At 43.2% G+C, this 20,288-nt stretch overlaps 1 protein-coding gene across 1 annotated transcript in view; it reads right to left on the reverse strand.

The window, feature by feature from the left end:
* The window catches only part of LOC137305441 (glycogen [starch] synthase, muscle-like), a 62,859-nt gene that overhangs the window by 31,685 nt on the left and 10,886 nt on the right, over positions 1–20,288 (reverse strand). Inside the window, exons 6-12 of the mRNA XM_067974261.1 lie at positions 19,897–20,103; positions 17,726–17,896; positions 11,337–11,481; positions 10,519–10,636; positions 9,173–9,293; positions 7,756–7,862; positions 927–986 (exon numbers count right to left, since the gene is read on the reverse strand). Of these exons, the coding sequence (XP_067830362.1) occupies positions 927–986; positions 7,756–7,862; positions 9,173–9,293; positions 10,519–10,636; positions 11,337–11,481; positions 17,726–17,896; positions 19,897–20,103 (929 nt within the window). The remainder of the gene's footprint in view (positions 1–926; positions 987–7,755; positions 7,863–9,172; positions 9,294–10,518; positions 10,637–11,336; positions 11,482–17,725; positions 17,897–19,896; positions 20,104–20,288) is intronic.

Consider the following 20,288-nt stretch of genomic DNA (forward strand, 5'->3'; position numbering starts at 1 on the left):
GCTGGAACAGCAGGCCTGATGGCACCATTAAGCTATGTGAACACTTGACTAACTGTTATGTTGCATTCTTTCTCAGAAGACCCCCAATCACAGTGTGCTTTCAGTGGCACTGTATAAAGAAAGACATGCCAGGGTGATCAGTCAGCACATCCTGATTGGCCACACTTGCCAAGATGCCACCAATCATGTCTACAGGTCCTAGCACATGTACCTGGCAATGATACTGGAGATCTGTTCACTGGCTCCAAGCCCTCAGAGAAGCCAGGTGCAGAGCTTTGCCATCTGCTACATGCAGGATAGGGCTGGCACATCCACTGCCTAACAGGCTGTGGCCTAAAGCTTGGCTCCACCTCCTTGTAGGCATATGAAATGCTGACCTCTGGCGATGGCGCTGTGAAGTGTCACAGGTCTACTCTTTTCAATCATCGCATGCAGCATCATTTCCATTTCAACAGCCATTAAATGGTGAGAGGTGTGGGCTACTCCATCATTTACTGAAAGACTTCCTTAATGTTGACCTGTCACTTCTTAGTCCCCTCATCCTTCAGCCTTGGTAAAGGTGGCTAATGGATTGAGATGCTTTCTGAGCTTTTCCAAAAATGTTTAGAATTTTCATGCCCCTATTCTGACAGTCCCCATTAATTGTCCACTACCCTTCAAATTTCATTTATGTGCTATATGGCATGCTCAGTGGAACCATCCAAATCCGTACCTGCAGCAAATGAGCTGAACTTAGAAAATTGGGTGCAAAGAGTACACTTCCATTTGAGTCAGTGTAAAACCTGGATAGGTCTACACCTCGCCCATAGCGAAAATCTGTGCTAAGTCTTTCTTACATTAGAGATGTTTTACTTTATCTTAATTCACCTCTAGCAGTCCCATCTAACATCATCCTCCTTTCATCAGTCGTGCACCACAGTACTTACACCAGCAAGGATTCATACATCTTCTTCCCAAACTTCTCCTTCACTGTGTTTGCTGTATCCCTGGAGGTAAAGAAAAAAGCTGAAAGAGATTGTTATCCAAACACACCAAAGCCTTTCAGGCAACACAGAATGTATGTTGGGCATTGTAGAGCATAAAGTACGTTGTGCAATAACGAGCATGTAGAATGTGTGTTGTGCAATGTACAGCATGTGGCCATCAAGGCTCCTCATATCAAACTCATGTCATACATAAACAGATAGAACTTCCATTCGGTTAATGTTTAGGTGGTGTCTGACAGCAGAAAAATCACAATGCAAGTAAATGCCTGTTATCCAAGAAATATCAATGACTACCCAAAGATATGTGACAATCTATGGTGCCCCAGATTATTTGAAGGCTCAAACAGACTGAGCAGATGCCAGGTGAGCAGGACTATCCTCTACAGCTATGATTGATGGCCTCAGTAGGAAATCCTCAAACAGCTGAGGAATGTAAGTATACTGAAGCACATGCCTCAATCAGAATTACTGCAGAGCACACCACTGGGATGCTAAAGCAAAGATTCCACTGTTTGGAGCACTCAGGCAGGTGTTCTTCTAAGCCCAGCAATGGTGTCCAAAATAATCATGGTCTGCCAAGCACCTTTGCAATACAAAGAGAAGTAAACATTCAGCAGGAGGAAGAAGAAATGGAGGAAGCAGAGGTGCAGCTAGGAAGATTGGTGCACAGTCATTCACTGATCATCAATTCCATAATTCCCAGATGCAGTCCCAGAACAAGTACTGCAGATGATCGAAAAACCACATTGAGTATCCAGAAACAATATGCTAAACATTTCCACTAATATACCTTAGTGTGGCCCTTCCCAACAGAAACTGTCCACAGTAAGGAGAAATAAAGTATTCAAAAATATATTATACTTACAAATGGAGGTCCTTTCCCTTGGTGACAATGTGCGCTTCTCCAATCTCCTAACCCAGTGCAATGTTTAAGTGCTTCAAGAGTGGCAGGAGCAAGTGTAGTGGCACGCTATTTTTGGTTGGTACAGGCCTCAAGGGTTGGAAGTGCTACTGCAGCTACAGGTGGAGTCATATCTTAGGTCACTGTAGCTGCCACCACTTGTCTGCTAATCCGGATTTCTTCAATCCTTTGAGGATCTGAGTTGGATTCACGTGTAGTGACCCTGAGAGGAAGCTGGCCTTATTTGTCCCTTTTCCTGCCATGCCCAGGTACTGGGTACCTCTATAAGACAAGTAGAGAGCTGTGTCAAAATAGACAATTGGACATCGCTGAACAGTATGAAGACTGCCATCAGGGCTCTGTCACGTGATTCCCCCAGCCTGTCAAACCAAGGAGCTACAGACTGCTGCAAATCAGAGTCCAAAAAATTCTTCATGCATCACTGCCATGGGGTCAAAGGCCAACTGCTGCAAAATCTTTGACATCCCTTATAGGGTGATCAACTCAATCTCGAGATTATATCCTTACTGAAGGGAAGCCCAGTAATTATGAATCCTTTGTCCATGCAGCAGAGGGTCACCTGCGCCCCTGGACAGCATCCTGCTGTTCCTCTGCTATCATCTCCACTTGCTGCTTGTCACTTGTGATGGGGCTTCACCCTCCTCAAATTCGCTATCTAAATGCTCTGAGGTGCTGACACCACCTGCTGTGGTGCACAGTTTCTCACTGCCGCCGTCTCTTCTTAATAAGGCCCATGGAAGGGAAATGGGAGAGTTGCAACAGTTCCAGCATGGAACGTCTTCTATTGTGTACCAGGCTAATGTCATGCAATGTATGCCTTTGTGTAACTGACTGAGTGAAAGTAACAAGGAGACAAAAAAGGATACTTGTAGGGCAGTGGCACCAACTGCCCCATCCCAACCCCTTCCACAGGCTTCAGGCCGAAAATGCCTGAAGACATTCCCTCAAAGGAGGGCAGCTATCTGAAATAAAAACAGAAAATGTTGGCAACACTCAGCAGAACAGGCAGCATCTATAAAGAGAGAAACAGAGTTAACGTTTCAGGTGAATGACAGCTGTCTGACATTGGCAGAGCCATGGCAGTTTAGGTCTGCTCAATGTTGTGAGCTACCTTCATACATTAGAAACTAGCTAGCACTCAGACAGTAAACCCTGTGGCATCATCTGTCCTCCTGTGAGTCCTTCCAATGCAGCATTTTGGTTCTGGGAGCAGTGCTGGTTTGTAGCAGAACTTTTGACTTTTATATTTCATGGTGAAAGCCACTTGTGGGGCCCACAAAAAGTGCGCTACAACTTCTCCGAAATTAAAGAGCAGCTTTGCAAGCTACATCCTTCAGGGTGCTGCAGCTCATAGATTTCATTTGGCTGATACAAATTATATCCTAATAGTAGAATGTCGCCAAAGGTGCTACACACACTGTTTCCAATACCAGTAAACTTCTTCATTTGCTCTGAGGTCCCATGAGCCTTGGAAATGCCGATCACTCCCTCAGCTATCTCCTTCCAAGCACCTTTGGCAGGTGGATGGTTTCCTACTCCAAAGACAGGCACTATCCTTTGCTGCACCAGGATCTCCAAGTCTTCCTCATTAAAAGGGGAAGGGGTTCCCCAAGTTTCCAAATAGACATTTTTAGATGCACCTGTGCCTACATTTCCTGTAGCTGGTCACAGTTCCTCTCCAGCAAGCAGAACATTTGCCACAACAAAAACTTCTCTCCTCTCTAATGATAAACTGATTTCAGCCAATCACATTGCTGGCCAGGTTCTTTGAATTTTTTTTTAAATGGGCACATTCATGGAATGTGGGCATCGCTGGCAAGGCCAGCATTTATTGCCCATCCCTAATTGCCCTTGAGAAGATGGTGGTGAGCCGCCTTCTTGAACCACTGCAGTCCGTGTGGTGAAGGTTCTCCCACAGTGCTGTTAGGTAGGTACATCATTTCTTATGTGCAGGAAGCCTATGGAAATGAGAAGAGCAGGCTACCCTCTCGAAATTCAGCAATGCAAATCCTTCTCACTACTGGCACAGGCTCAGCTATGACATGGCAGGTATAGCCTCAATTTTGCTCAAAATCAGGGCTAGAACAAATGGTAGCAATTTAGAGCATAGACTAGCAACATAACATGTACAAATGGCAACACAGAGCATCAGCAACGGTCAACATCACACCCAAGAGAGAGAGAGAGAGAGAGAGAGTGTACATCACACCACCAGAGATACACCACGCCGCCAGAGCGAGAGATACACCACGCCGCCAGAGCGAGAGATACACCACGCCGCCAGAGCGAGAGATACACCACGCCGCCAGAGAGAGTGTGTACATCATAACAGACTAGGAAAAAGAAAATGTGGGAATAAGACTGGGGTTTATGCAACAGGTATTTGACTTTGGATTGTGTTGCCCCCTAGCTATTTTATTTTAGGCATCATAGTATCTTGCCTTCACGTCACCTCCTTCAGCTCAAAGTCCCCTGATGTCACCAACACTGTCAATGTCACTGCAATAGTAAATGACGCTCACGGATCAGCCACAGGAGACCTGAGTGAAACAGTCATCCCTCATGCCTCCTCCCCAACGGGCGAGCAGTGGCTCCTACCTCACATGGCTGCAGCTGTCCGTTTATATGCTGTATCTAGATTCTACTCTAGCTCTTAGAAGATAAGAAATAGGAGGAATAGGCCATATGGCCCCTCGAGCCTGCTCCGCCATTCAGATCATGGCTGATCTTCGACCTCAACTCCACTTTCCCGCCCGATCCCCATATCCCTTGGTTCCCTAGAGTCCAAAAATCTAACAATCTCAGTTTTGAATATATTCAATCACTCAGCATCCAAAGCCTTCTGAGGTAGAGAATTCCAAAGATTCACAACCCTCTGCATGAAGAAATTCCTTCTCATCTCAGTCTTGAATGGCCAACCCCCTATCCTGCGGCTATGTCCCCTAGTTCTAGACTCTCTAGCCAGGGAAAACAATCTCTCAGCATCTACCCTGTCAAGCCCCCTCAGAATCTGATATGTTTCAATGAGATCACCTCTCATTCTTCTAAACTCCAGAGAGTATAGGCCCATTCTACTCAACCTCCCTTCATAGGACAATCCTCTCATCCCAGGAATTAATCTAGTGAACTTTCTTTGCACCGCCTCCAAGGCAAATATATCCTTCCTTAGATAAGGAGACTAAAACTGTATGCAGTACTCCAGGTGAGGTCTCACTGAAGCCCTGTACAACTGTAGTAAGACTTCCTTACTCTTGTACTCCAACTCCATTGCAATAAAGGCCAACATGCCATTTGCTTTCCTAATTGCCTGCTGTACCTGCATGCTAACCTTTTGTGTTTCTTGTACAAAGACACCCAAGTCTCTCTGAACACCAACATTTAATAGTTTCTCACCATTTAAAAAATATTCTGTTTTTCTATTCTTCCTACCAAGGTGAATAACCTCACATTTCCTACATCATACTCCATCTACCACCTTCTTGCTCGCTCACTTAATCTGTCTATATCCCTTTGCAGACTCTTTATGTCCTCCTCACAGCTTACTTTCCCACCTAGCTTTGTAGCGTCAGAAAACTTGGATATATTACACACAGTCCCTTCATCTAAGTCATTAATATAGATTGTAAATAGCTGAGGCCCAAGCATCGATCCTTGCAGCACCCCACTAGTTATAGCCTGCCAACCTGAGAATGACCCATTTATCCCTACTCTCTGTTTTCTGTCCTTTAACCAATCCTCTATTCATGCTAATATATTAGCCCCAACCCCATGAGCCCTTATCTTGCATAACAACCTTTTATGTGGCACCTTATCAAATGCCTTTTGAAATCCAAATATACTACATCCACTGGTTCCCCTTTATCTACCCTGCTAGTTACATCCTCAAAAAACTCTAATAAATTTGTCAAACACAATTTCCCTTTCATAAAACCATGTTGACTCTGCCTAATAATATTATGATTTTCTAAGTGCCCTGTTACCACTTCCTTAACAATGGATTCCAGCATTTTCCCGATGACCGATATCAGGCTAACTGGCCTATAGTTCCCTGTTTTCTCTCTCCCTCCCTTCTTGAATTGCGGGGTAACATTTGCTACCTTCCAATTCACTGGGACCATTCCAAAATTCTCTAGATTCTGGAAAATCATAACCAATGCATCCACTATCTCTGCAGCCACCTCTTTTAGAACCCTAGGATGTAGGCCATCAGGTCCAGGGGATTTGTCGGCTTTTAGTCCCATTAGTTTGTCCAGTACTTTCTCTCTAGTGATATTAATTGTTTTAAGTTCCTCACTCTCATTTACCCCTTGGTTCCCCATTATTTTTGGTTTGCTTTTTGTGTTTTCTATTGTGAAGACAGATACAAAATATTTGTTTAACGCATCTGCCATTTCCTGATTCCCCATTATAATTTCTCCTGTCTCAGCCTCTAAGGAACCAACTTTTACTTTTGCTACTCTCTTCCTTTTTACATACTTGTCGAAGCTCTTACAATCCATTTTTATATTTCTTGTTAATTTACTTTCATATTCTATTTTCTCCCCTTTTAATCAATTTTTTAGTCGTCCTTTGTTGGTTTCTAAAACTCTCCCAATCCCCAGGCTTATTACTCTTCTTGGCAACATTATAGGTCTCTTTCAATCTAATACTCTCCTTAACTTCTTTCCCGTGGAGTTTTTATTTCTCAATGGAATGTATACTTGTTGAGAATATTGAAATATTCCTTTAAATGTTTGCCATTGCTTTTGAACTGTCAAACCCTTCAATTTAATTTCCCAATCTACCTTTGACAACTCGCCCCTCATACCTATGAAATTAGCTTTATTTAAGTTTGACTCTGACTTAAGTACATTACTTTCAAACTCAATACAAAATTCTATCATATTATGATCACTCTTCCCCAGAGGTTCTTTTACGACGAGATTACTAATTAACCCTATCTCATTACATAATACAAGATCTAAAATAGCCTGTTCCCTGGTTGGTTCCATGATGCATTGCTCTAGGAAACCATCTCATCTTCCAAACTACCTTTGCCAATTTGATTTGCCCAGTCTATATGCAGATTAAAGTCCCCCATGATGACTGCATTTCCTTTGTTACAAGTTCCCATTATTTCAATACTCTGTCCAACAGTATTGTTACTATTAGGGGGCCTATAAACTACTCCCACCAGTTTTTTCTGCCCCTTGTTATTTCTAATTTCTACCCACATTGATTCTACTTCCTGATCACCCGAGCCAAGATCCTTTCTCACCATTGTCCTTATGTCATCCTTTATTATCAGGGCTACACCCTTTCCTTTTCCATTTTGTCTGTCTTTTTGAAACATAAAGTACCCTGGAATATTTAGTTCCCAACCTTGGTCACCTTGCAACCATGTCTCTGTAATGGCTATTAGGTCAAACCCATTTATCACTATTTGTGCAATTAATTCATCTATTTTGTTACGAATGCTCTGTGCATTCAGATAAAGAGCCTTTAGTTTTGACTTTTTACATTTTTTCCTGCTTTGACCTTACTTGTTGTTGCACTATTATTGGTAAGCTCTCTGTCACTTCCTGCCACACTCTGCTTATCTTTACCCAAGCAACAACACTGTTCTATTATCTTAACTTTTCTCATTAGATTTCTAAATTTCCCCTCACCTGACCCCTCCACCCCACTTTTTAGTTTAAAGCCATATCTACAGCCCTAATTATTTGATTCGCCAGGATACTGGACCCAGCTCAGTTTAAGTGGAGCCCATCATGTCGGAACAGCTCACTCTTTCCCCAGTACTGGTGCCAGTGCCCATGAATCAAAACCCTTTCCTCCCGCACCACTCTTACTGATGCAGCCACTCACCACAGCTGTTTACGAACTGCTTGTCCTTTCAATGTTTCCACATTGAAGTTGTTGGTCCGTGCAGGCATGATGAAGAAGGCAATAACCGTTACTTGACTTTGGTTCACCTGCAACAAAAGAAGATTTTTTAAATGATTCATTCTTCATAAACAAAACAAGAAAGTAAGAGGCAGCATCATTGGCAGTTAGAATAGATCTCGAGTACAAATCAACAACCTCACACTCTTTGGCATAACACCTACATCTGTAACAAAATAATAAATGATAATAAAAGTTAGCAGCAAGAATGGAACTGGGGCTCTCCATTAACCGGAACAGTTAGCAGAAGAATGGAATTGGGGCTCTCCATTAACCGGAAGTTAGCAGCAAGAATGGAACTGGAGCTCTCCATTAACCAGAAGTTAGCCGCAAGAATGGAACTGGGGCTCTCCATTAACCGGTACAGTTAGCAGCAGGAATGGAACTGGGGCTCTCCATTAACCAGAACAGTTAGCAGAGATGACCACTGTTTTTCTTCTCCTTCCTGCAGTGATGAGGCTCGCTGGGGATCATCGCACTGGCACCTCACCGAGTAATCATTCTTTGTATGTCAGTGTGCGAAGAGCATCAAAGCCAAATGTGATACTGTCCTCACTGTACCAATACTGAGCACAGACTGAAGATCCATCTTTAGACTTTCAGCATCTCACTTAATAATTTCACTGAGCTATCAGGACAGCTTCTGTTGCCTTTGAGTCATAGCCTTTCCCTGGGTCACCCTTTCTGTAACTGGTAAATTGTCTTTAAGAACAAAACTTCCTAAAATCACACAATTAATTACACGAGGAAATGAACCACTGACAAGATCTGCTGGAGTTACTCCCCCAGTCACCTGGTGACAGATCCTCGCTCCCCCCCAATCACCCGGGTGACAGATCCTCGCTCCCCCCCCCCCAAATCACCTGGTGACAAATCCTCGCTCCCCCCCAATCACCAGGTAATAGATCCTCGCTCCCCCCCCCAATCACCCGGGTGACAGATCCTCGCTCCCCCCCAATCACCCGGTGACAGATCCTCGCTCCCCCCCAATCACCCGGTGACAGATCCTCACTCCCCCCCCAATCACCCGGTGACAGATCCTCGCTCCCCCCCCCAATCACCCGGTGACAGATCCTCACTCCCCCCCCCAATCACCCGGTGACAGATCCTCACTCCCGCCAAATCACCAGGTGACAGAGCTGCTGTCCTCCAATCACCTGATGACAGATCCACGCGCTCCTCCAATCATCTGGTGACAGAGCCTCTGGAGCGACGTCAGCTACTAACAGAGGCTCCTTGAAGCACAGTTTCCTGCTGATGTAACACCACTGCCACCTGCAGGAAAAATAATACATTCAGAATCTAAGTTTAAAATACGGAAACAGAAAGATTGTTTTACCCGGAGGAGATAGTTGAGACGAGCCAATGCCTCCAGGAATACATCAGCTCCTTTGTTGGTGAACTCGTAGCGTCCAGCAATGAAGAAGTACACGGTCTTATCCAGGTCAAAATCCAAATGACTAGAAAGAAACGAGGTGTAAACTTTAAAAAATTTAATACCCAATCATTTTAGGATTGATTTTATTAGCACCTAATCCAAACCAGGAAACAATATCCTCTTCATTCTTTTGAGTTCCTCCATTGTCCCCTTCAGTGGTGGGCTCCCAACTCCCTTTGTTGTGGGCAGCCTGCACAATGTGGTTGAATCCATTCACCATCTCCTCCTAGTTACAGTTAGTCAGTGTGTTCCAAATACAGATTAGGTAATCCTAAAATGTACAAATCTAGGGCGGGGAGACTACTGGGGAGGAGCCATAGCTCCTATTAAAAATCTGAAACAAAAACAATCAATGCTTGAAATACAAAGATCAGTCCGCATCTGTGAGGAAAACAGGTGGACATCCCTTCATTAGAAATGAGAAAATGAAAAATGAACAAGCATTTTAATAGAATCAGAAAAAAGGGAGAGAAAAAAAAAGGGAGTCCTGGTGGGAATGACCTGTGACCCAAGACTGATAGATGATGAGATTATTTTCACATTGGACATTAAAAACAAAGAGGCAAACCCAAGGAAGAGATGAAAAGATGGATTGGAAGTCTAGATCATGGAGGCCCAGCATGAGGGCTGCACTTTTGGGGCTCCCCTGCTTTAATTCTCTTTTCTGGGCCAGTGTCTCTATCCTATTTTTCCAGCTACTCCTGTTTTAATTTCAGGTTTTCAAATCCATCTTCCGTATAATTTTGGCCAACCCACTGCAGAGAACATATTGGAGCCATGAGAAAGGTGCAAGGTAGATTCACTGGGATGTTAGCAGGGATGAGAGGGTGCAGTTATGAAGAATTAGGGCTGTATACACTGCCGCAGAGAAGGGAAGGAGGATGTAATTGAAGTTTTCAAAATTATGAAAGCGTTTGAGAGGGTAAATAGTGAAAGATTATTTCCCTTGGTAACAAGGGGCATAAACCTAGATCAGTACTCAGAATATAGTGGGAGGTTAGAATTTTTCACACAGTATTAGAATATGGAATACATTACCACAATGGCAATTTCAGAGAGAATGAAATAAATACATGGAGAGAAAAGTATTAAAAGATATGGGGAAAGAGCAGGAAATGGCTGCCATGTAGAGTTAGCACGACCACTAACAAGTGAATGGTCACTTTGTCTCTAGGACTCTACACATATATTATATGTCAGTGATATTATGATATCAGTCTGACTAAAGATCCAGCTCCTGGTCTTACCCATAGAAATGGCCTCTGATAAACTCCTGAATCCGCATTTTGCTCTTGGAGTGTAAGTTCTGGAACTCATGCATTGCTGAGAATTTCTTCAAATTCAGTCCATTTGGAGTCACTACATCTGTGGAAAAAAAATAGAACTAAATACGGAGAGAAGGGGAACTCGGAGGAATAATTAACTGTGAGAGTAATTGTTACCTTAGCAATCCCGCGATGGACCTTCACAATTCAAGGTCACAGATTCTGTGCATGCATTTACAGCTTTGACTCCACAGCTTATTGCTTTCACCCAGCGCACCTGGACCAACCTGTGCTCTGGGATCAACCTGCAATGGGGCTCTTACATACCACACAGATGCGATCGATTAACACAATCTCCAGGCTCATTACCTGTTCATTCTCATGAGGAAGAGCAGGGAGTCATGGATGGATCTTTGGGGGACTCCAAATATGATAGTGGGAGGAAAAGCCAATGCTAGAGATGCTCTGGCTACAATTGGATAGGTAAGAGTAGAACCAAGTGAAGACAGTCGAATGGAGCTGGAGAATGAAGGAAAGGCGTTGGAGGAGGATGATGTGGTCAACTGTGTCAAAGCCTACAGATAGGTGGAGGAAGACGAGGGAGGATAATGCACCACAGTCACAGAGAATATTGTTTGTGGCTTTGGTTAGGGCTGTCTTGATGCTATAGGACAGGGATTCACACAGGATGATAACAGGGCCCTTGTATTATATGGCAGTAACACAGCCTGTAATTGAGATAATTTAAAGATATGTCAGACGTTCCCCTAATCAATTAGAGGTAACTCAGTTTGACTCACCGGGTTTGCATTTGAGTAGATGTTCTGCCTCCACCGCTGTGATTTGTGACACTGTAGTAAAGATGTGAGTACAGTGAACAGCAGCACGCTCCATGCAGTATCGATGGTAGATCTGCCTCTCTCCTGCCTCACGGTCTACATCAAACTGAAACAGAGACCATCAGTATCACCTTCACATGGGTCCCAGCAGTCTCCAAACGCCTGATAACTGAGAGCCAGCGGGTTCCTTAAAGTGGAGACATGGCTTCCATGGCCCTGAATTTCCTCAAGGGTTCTAATGGACTCCTGCTGCAACTCCAGTGGGAGTCCAGAGTTGTTTGCTTCAGTATTTACAGGAAAGTGTGAAGGAAATCTTCCCACGTTTGTGAACGAGAAAGTAGAAAGGCAACCAACAGATGCATCAAGGATTCTGATCCTATGGGGCTGAGAGTCCTAAAAATTGATAAAGCTCCAAAACCGTATGACGTGCACTCCTGATCACCGAATGAGGTGATGGAAGTAGTAGAAGGAGTAACCATTTTTAGAAATTTACTAGAGTCAAAAGGGAGGCAAATGTTACACATCTGTTCAAAAAGGGGAAATGGATAAACTGGGCAATTACTGACAGGTTATTAATATGAAAATTACTCAACTGTAATTAGAGATAAGATAAAAGAATACCTACATGGGCATGGATTGATCTGATATAACTGGCATGGATTTGTGAAGGATAAGTCATGTATGACTAATATGATAGAATATTTAGAGAGAATAACAATGTATAGACAAGGAGATGCAGTAGAAGTGGTTTAGATGAATTTCCAGAAGACATTTGATAAAGTTTTGCATTAGAAATTGGTTGAGAAGATGAGAGTTCATGGCATAAAAGGGACTGTGGTGGAAGAGATAGAGAGATGGCTGAAAGGAGACAGCAAAAGGCTAGGATTAATGGACGCTTCTTAGACTGGCAGCTGACAGCTAGGAGAATGCTCCAAGGATTGGTGTATGAAACACTTTTGTTTTTTAATCTATAAATAAAATTCTGGATTTAGAGATAAAGGCTGGATATAAAAGCTTGATAATGCAGATACATAAATCTTTAAAAGTGGGTCCACTGGTTAAATAAAAAGCCACTAAGAAGGCAAATGAGATTTTATGATTCATATTGAGAGCAAGCGAATAAAAAAGCAAAGTCATAATGACTCTATACAAACAAAGCAGATGTAGACTCCTTACTTTTGAAGGAATGTAATAGTTGGAGAAAGTGCAACATAGGAAGACTTCGACACACAAAGGGTTGTAGAAGTTTGGAACTCTCTTCCACAAATGGCAATTGATACTAGCTCAATTGCTAAATTTAAATCTGAGATAGATAGCTTTTTGGCAACCAAAGGTATTAAGGGATATGGGCCAAAGGCGGGTATATGGAGTTAGATCACTGATCAGCCATGATCTTATCAAATGGCGGAGCAGGCATGAGGGGCTGAATGGCCTACTCCTGATCCTATGTTCCTAGATTTACCAGGATTATAGAGATAAGTGCCTGAGTTACAATGATAGGCGAGAATGTTATATTCTCAAATGAGTAGATTGATGGGGCTTTGGTGGAAGTATTTGAACAGATACACATAATTAGATTATTTCTATTGGTAGGGAACTCAAAGGCTGATTGCAATAGAAACACGAGGGCCCTGAATTTCCACGAGCATATCCCGATCTCTTGTCATAACTTCGGCAGGAGATCGTGGAACCCCCAAAACAACAGTGTAAATGCTGTTTATGGCCTGTCTCCCAGCGATTCACTGGGGAGAACTCCTGAGAAATCCCAGGTGCAGATATAAAGAAGGGGAGTAGGAGAAACTTCACAACCACCTCTCTCGACCCCTCCACTATCTCTCATTTGTTACACTGCTTGTCCGACATCCAGTACTGGATGAGCAAAAACTTCCTCCAACTAAATATTGGGAAGATCGAAGCCATTGTCTTTGGTCCCCGCCGCAAACTCTGTTCCCCAGCTACCGACTCCATCCCTCTCACTGGCCATTGTCTGAGGCTGATCCAGATTGTTCGCAACCTTGGCATCCTATTTGACTCTGAGATGAGCGTCCAACCCCATATCCTCTCCATCACCGAGACCGCCTACTTCCATCTCCGTAACACCGCCCATCTCCGCTCCTGCCTCAGCTTATAGGTAAAAAAAGGGATGAGGTCCTGCAAGGTGAATTTAAGGAGTTAGGAGATAAATTAAAAAGCAGGACTTCAAAGGTAGTGATCTCAGGACTACTACCAGTGCCACGTGCTAGTGAGTATAGGAACAGGAGAATAGATCAGATGAATGCGTGGCTGCAGGGATGGTGTAGGAGGGAGGGATTTAGATTCCTGGGACATTGGGACCGGTTCTGGGGAAGGTGGGACCTGTACAAGCGGGACGGGTTACACCCGAGCAGGACCGGGACAAATGTCCTCGCGGGGATGTTTGCTAGTGCTGTTGGGGAAGGTTTAAACTAGAGTGGCAGGGGGATGGGAACCTTAGCGGGGAGTCAGAAGGGAGTAAAGTTGAGAGCAGCAAGAGAGGGGAAGACCCAGAGGACATTTACAATACAAATAGTACAAACAGTTGTTCAAGAACAAGTGAAAGGGAAAAGCGCAGAGCAGCAGAAAGAAAGTGTACTTTAGACACTACAGATAAAGTGAAAACTAGAAGGCGTAAGGCGATTAACCCAGCAACAAAGTGAAGGTCAGGCTAGGGTGTGTGGCCCAACTAAGAGTTCTATGTACAAATGCACAGAATAAGGAATAAATTAAATGAACTACAGGTTCAAATTCAAATAGGAGAGTATGACATGATAGCTATTACTGAGACATGGCTGCAGGATGGTCAGCATTGGGAACTAAATATACCGGGATATAAGGTCCACAGGAGAGATAGGGAAAATGGAAGAGGGAGAGGAGTAGCCTTAATGATTAGAGATGAAATCACTTCAATGATAAAGGAGGATATAACGAGAGGTAAGCAGCCAACAGAGATCTTATGAGTTGAATTGAGAAATAGGAAAGGATCTAAGACTATAGTAAGAGTTGTATATAGGAGCCCTGGCAGCAGCTCTGAAGTGCTAGATTGTATAAATGCAGAGATTAGACAAGCGTGTAACAAAGGCATAGTGGTCTTAATGGGGGACTTTAACCTTCACATAGATTGGGGAAAGCAGACTAGCAACTGTCAGAAAGGTAGTGAATTTCTTGAGTGCATCCGGGATAGTTTTCTACAGCAGTATGTCCTAGAGGCAACAAGGGGGCAAGCCATACTAGATTTAGTAATGAACCAGATTTAATTAACGGCTTAACTGTGCGTGAACATCTATCCAATAGCGATCATAACATGATCGAGTTCAATGTAGTGTTTGAAAGGGAAAAAAGTGAATCAGATGCTAAGATTCTAGATTTGGGTAAGACCGACTTGAATGGGATGAGACAGAGACTGTCCACAGTAAACTGGGCAAATCTGTTAATGGGTAAAACGACTGATGATCAGTGGGAAATGTTTAAAGAAACATTTAACGTGATACAGAATCGGTTTATACCAGAGGGGCAAGAACTCTACTTGCCAAAAAAAAACAGCCATGGTCAACTAAAGAGGTAAGGGACATTATAAGACATAAGGAAAGGGCATACAAAAAGGCAAAAAATGGCACAGATCCTGGCAAATGGGAAAGATACAAAGATCAACAAAGGGTCACAAAACAGATAGTAAGAGCTACAAAAAGAGAGTATGAAAAGAAACTTGCAAGGGATATCAAAACCAGTACAAAGAACTTTTATAGTTATATTAGGAAAAAGAGGGTGGTCAGGAGCAGTGTTGGCCTCTTAAAAACTGAAAGTGGGGATATTGTCATTGACAATGGGGAAATGGCGGACATGTTGAACAATTACTTTGCGTCAGTATTTACAGTTGAAAAAGAGGATAGCATGCCGGAAATCCCAAGAAAACTAATATTGAATCGGGGACAGGGACTCAATAAAATTAATATAAGTAAAGAAACAGTAATGAAGAAAATAATAGCACTAAAGAGTGACAAATCCCCAGGACCAGATGGTTTCCATCCCAGGGTTTTAAGGGAAGTAGGTGAGCACATTGCAGAGGCCCTAACTATAATCTTTCAAAGTTCTCTAGATTCAGGAACTGTCCCTCTGGATTGGAAAATTGCACATGTCACTCCGCTTTTTAAGAAAGGAGAGAGAGGGAAACCAGGGAATTATAGACCAGTTAGCCTAACATCTATTGCGGGGAAAATGCTGGAGTCTACAATTAAGGATAGGGTGACTAAACATCTTGAGAATTTTCAGTTAATCAGAGAGAGCCAGCATGGATTTGTGAAAGGTAGGTCGTACCTGACAAACCTGATTGAATTTTTTGAAGAGGTGACTGAAGTAGTGGACAGGGGAATGTCAATGGATGTTATTTATATGGACTTCCAGAAGGCATTTGATAAGGTCCCACATAAGAGATAGAAACCCATGGAATCGAGGGAAAAGTACAGACTTGGTTATGAAGTAGGCTGAGCGAAAGGCGACAGAGAGTAGGGATAACGGGTAGGTACTCACATTGGCAGGATGTGACCAGTGGAGTCCCGCAGGGATCTGTCTTGGAGCCTCAATTATTCACAATATTTATTAACGACTTAGATGAAGGCATAGAAAGTCTCTTATCTAAGTTTGCCGATGACACAAAGATTGGTGGCATTGTAAGCAGTGTAGATGGAAACATAAATTTACAAAGCGATATTGATCGATTAGATGAATGGGCAAAACTGTGGCAAATGGAATTCAATGTAGACATGTGAGGTCATCCACTTTGGATCAAAAAAGGATAGAACAGGGTACTTTCTAAATGGTAAAAAGTTAAAAACTGTGGATGTCCAAAGGGACCTGGGGGTTCAGGTACATAGATCATTGAAATTTCATGAACAGGTGCAGAAAATAATCAATAAGGCTAATGAAATGCTGGCCTTTATATCTGGAGGACTAGAGTACAAGGGGGCAGAAGTTATGCTGCAGCTATACAAAACCCTGGTTAGACCGCACCTGGAGTACTGTGAGCAGTTCTGGGCACCGCACCTTCGGAAGGACATACTGGCCTTGGAGGGAGTGCAGCATAGGTTTACTAGAATGATACCCGGACTTCAAGGGTTAAGTTACGAGGAGAGATTACACAAATTGGGGTTGTATTCTCTAGAGTTTAGAAGGTTAAGGGGTGATCTGATCGAAGTTTATAAGGTATTAAGGGGAACAGATAGGGTGGATAGAGAGAAACTATTTCCGCTGGTTGGGGATTCTCGGAGTAGGGGGCACAGTCTAAAAATTAGAGCCAGACCTTTCAGGAGCGAAATCAGAAAACATTTCTACACACAAAGGGTGGTAGAAGTTTGGAACTCTCTTCCGCAAGCGGCAATTGATACTAGCTCAATTGCTAAATTTAAATCTGAGATAGATAGCTTTTTGGCAACCAAAAGGTACTAAGGGATATGGGTCAAAGGCAGGTATATGGAGTTAGATCACAGATCAGCCATGATCTTATCAAATGGCGGAGCAGGCACAAGGGGCTGAATGGCCTACTCCTGTTCCTATCTGCTGCTGAAACCCTCATCCATGCCTTTGATGCCTCTAGACTGGACTATTCCAATGTTCTCTTGGCTGGCCTTCCATCTTTCACCCTCCATTAACTTGAGCTGTTCCAAAACTCTGCTGTCCGTATCCTAACTCGCACTAAGTCTCATTCGCCCATCATCCCTGTGCTCTCTGGCCTACATTGGCTTCCGGTCAGGGAATGCCTCGATTTTAAAATTCTCATCCTTGTTTTCAAATCATTCCATGGCCTCGCCCCTCCCTATCTCTGTTACCTTCTCCAGCCCGACAACCCTCCGAGATCTCTGCACTCCTCCAATTCTTGCCTCTTGCGCATCCCCGATTTTAATTGCCCCTCCATTGATGGCCGTGCCTTCAGCTGCCTGGGCCCTAAGCTCTGGAATGCCCTCCCTAAATCTCTCTGCCTCTCTCTCTTCCTTTAAGATGCTCCTTAAAACCTACCTCTTTCACCAAGCTTTTGGTCACCTGTACTAATACCTCCTTATGTGGCTCGGTGTCAAATTTTGTTTGATAATGCTCCTGTGAAACACCTTGGGGCTTTTTACTATGTTAAAGGTGCTATATAAATGCAAGTTGTTGTTGTAAAATCAGCCCTTGAGAGGAGGCTAAATTCAGTGCAGGCAACAGAATGGCCTCATCCTGTGCTAGAACTTCTATCTTTCTACATTTAAAACCACTTAAACCAAAGAGGCATTTTGTGCTTAAGGATATTTGGAAAACTTTACAGCTGACCCTAACTAAATAAACTGAGAAGGATATATACGCACATGTGCAAGATTGTTGTAGAAGTCGACGTTTCCAGCACAGAGGTAGCGTCCTAATAAGGTGGCATGTGTGGTAAAGATTGTGGCTACAGGAAGCTTGCGGTTTCTGCACATAATCAGACCGATACCAGACAGCCATTCATGGAAGTGGGTGACGATAAATGGGCAGTTCCCCTCACATTGAGCAACAAACTAAACAGGAAAAAAAACCTGATTAGACAGGCAGAGAATGTAGCTTTCTAAATATTCAATCTCATCAAGTTCTATATATATCATGTGTACGTCTCAGTGTTAGCACCCAGCAGATAAATGGGAATAATTCACTCCTGTCAGGTATTATATGGCTCATGCCATATAATACCTGACTAGGTTGATTCCGGGTATGGAAGGGTTGTCTTATGAGGAAAGATTGAACAGGTTGGGTCTATACTCATTGGAGTTTAGAAGAATGAGAGGAGATCTTATTGAAACATACAAGATTCTGAGGGGACTCATTAGGGTAGATGCTGAGAGGATGTTACCCCTCATGGGGGAATCATCTCAGAATAAGGGGTCACCCGTTTAAGATGGAAATGAGGAGAAATTTCTTCTCCCAGAGGGTTGTGAATCTTTGGAATTCTTTACCCCAAAATGTTGTGGAGGCTGAGTCATTGAATACATTCAAGGCTGAGTTAGACAAATTTTTGATCAGCAAGGGAGTCAAAGGATATGGGGAAAGGGCGGGAAAGTGGAGTTGAGGTAAAAATTAGATTAGCCATGATCTCATTTAATGGCGGAGCAGGCTCGAGGGGCTGAATGGCCTACTCCTGCTCTTATCTCTTATGGTCTTATATGCATGTCTCAATCATTTCCAGCACATGCAGGGTGCAGATTGGGTAAATAGAGTCAAAGATATGTAAGCACAGGAGTCTATTTCAGCAAACCGAGCTCACAGCGAGCTCTAAACCCAAGCTATCAACTCAAGGACCATTTTCCTGCTCTTTTTCTATGCCCTTTAGTATTTTTCTGCAACTGCTCATATCCTCAGAAATATGGTGATTGAATCAGCTCTGCAATAGCCACTGTAGTCATTTATCCATATTCTAATAGCTTATTATATAAACATTTCTTCTAACCTCCCTGTTGTTTATGAGTTTTATGCAAGATATTCTACGTGGGTTCAGCATCACCAGGAGCTCCCGTAAGCAGATCTTGTGGCCCCTATTTACCTGTCCAATATCCAGGTGAACAATAGCAAGAAACCTTGCCAATGTTCACCAGCTCAGTGGAATGTACCATAGGAAAAATAGAAGGCCATTCAGTCGCTCGAGCCTGTTCCACCATTTAATTGGATCATGGCTGATCTGTATCTTAACTCAATTTACACGCCTTGGTTCCATAACCCTTAATACCACATGCACCTCATGTTGTCTGAACAGTCTATCAGACCAAGACTCAGGATACAAACCAACAAATTTATTTAAGGTAAATAGTCAGTACTCAGTGCAAAGCAGGGTATTTACAATAATGTACAACACTGCTTATCCATCATAATACATCAAATCAAGAAACATCTCTGAGCTATTTTTCAACGTAACTAGATCCCTGAAAATGTTTGCTCGCTTTTTACATGGTGAAATACAACCACAGATTGAAACTAACCCAGATCTCCAGCTGCCAGCAAACTCTACATTGATTGGTTTGGCTTTAGCAACTGTAAATAAACCCACAATCAGAGGCTTCTGGCCACACAGCTGTCAATCAAAGGACTACAGCCAATCATTGACCCTGTTCCTTCTCAGAGATCTGACATTCAGCTGTCAATCAAAATCACCACCCCAGACAGGCTTGGTACTTTGATTAGTGTCATATCACTTTGAAGATGTTATGTAGATTAGAAACAGTAGGGGCACTAGCACCAAACCCTGGGCAGTCTACCCAGCACGCCTCCCCAGCCCTGGGCAGTCTACCCAGCACGCCTCCCCAGCCCAACTTCATTCCCCTAACTGGTATCCACAGCCTCTTTTTCACCATTTCCTTATTTACCTCCAACTTTTACCTGGGAGACTCACTGGCTTGACCTTGTGTATCAGCCTTTCATATGGAATTTTATCATAGGTCTTTTGGAAGTTCAGGTACATTACACCTACTTTACAAAAGATGGTGCGAAAGACCAAAACCATGAGCGATCCCACATGACATTCACCTACCTCTCCTAGGAACCAGGTGATGAGAAAACCAAACAAAACAGCATCATTTGCCTCTCGGTCATACCAGGGGATCCCGATAGAGCAACACTCCCACAATTCCGCTTTCCAACGGTCCAAGCTCCAGGCTGCAGCTCCAACATCGAACAGGATAACACAAGGATTTCCCTCAATCAACCACCGCCCAAAGTACACCTGCAGACAAATATTTTAAAACATATTTGATTATTTTGGTGCAGCGTGAAGATTCAGTACATCTCTGTCCAAGTTGATCTTATATCCTCTAGGGAAATAAGTTTCAGCTTGGCTCAATGCTGGCACTGGCCTCTGAGTCAGAAGATTGAGAGTTCAAACCCCGGTCCAGGAATTAAACACATAAT

This window comes from Heptranchias perlo, chromosome 40 (genome assembly GCF_035084215.1).
Source record: "Heptranchias perlo isolate sHepPer1 chromosome 40, sHepPer1.hap1, whole genome shotgun sequence".
NCBI classification, from domain to species: domain Eukaryota; kingdom Metazoa; phylum Chordata; class Chondrichthyes; order Hexanchiformes; family Hexanchidae; genus Heptranchias; species Heptranchias perlo.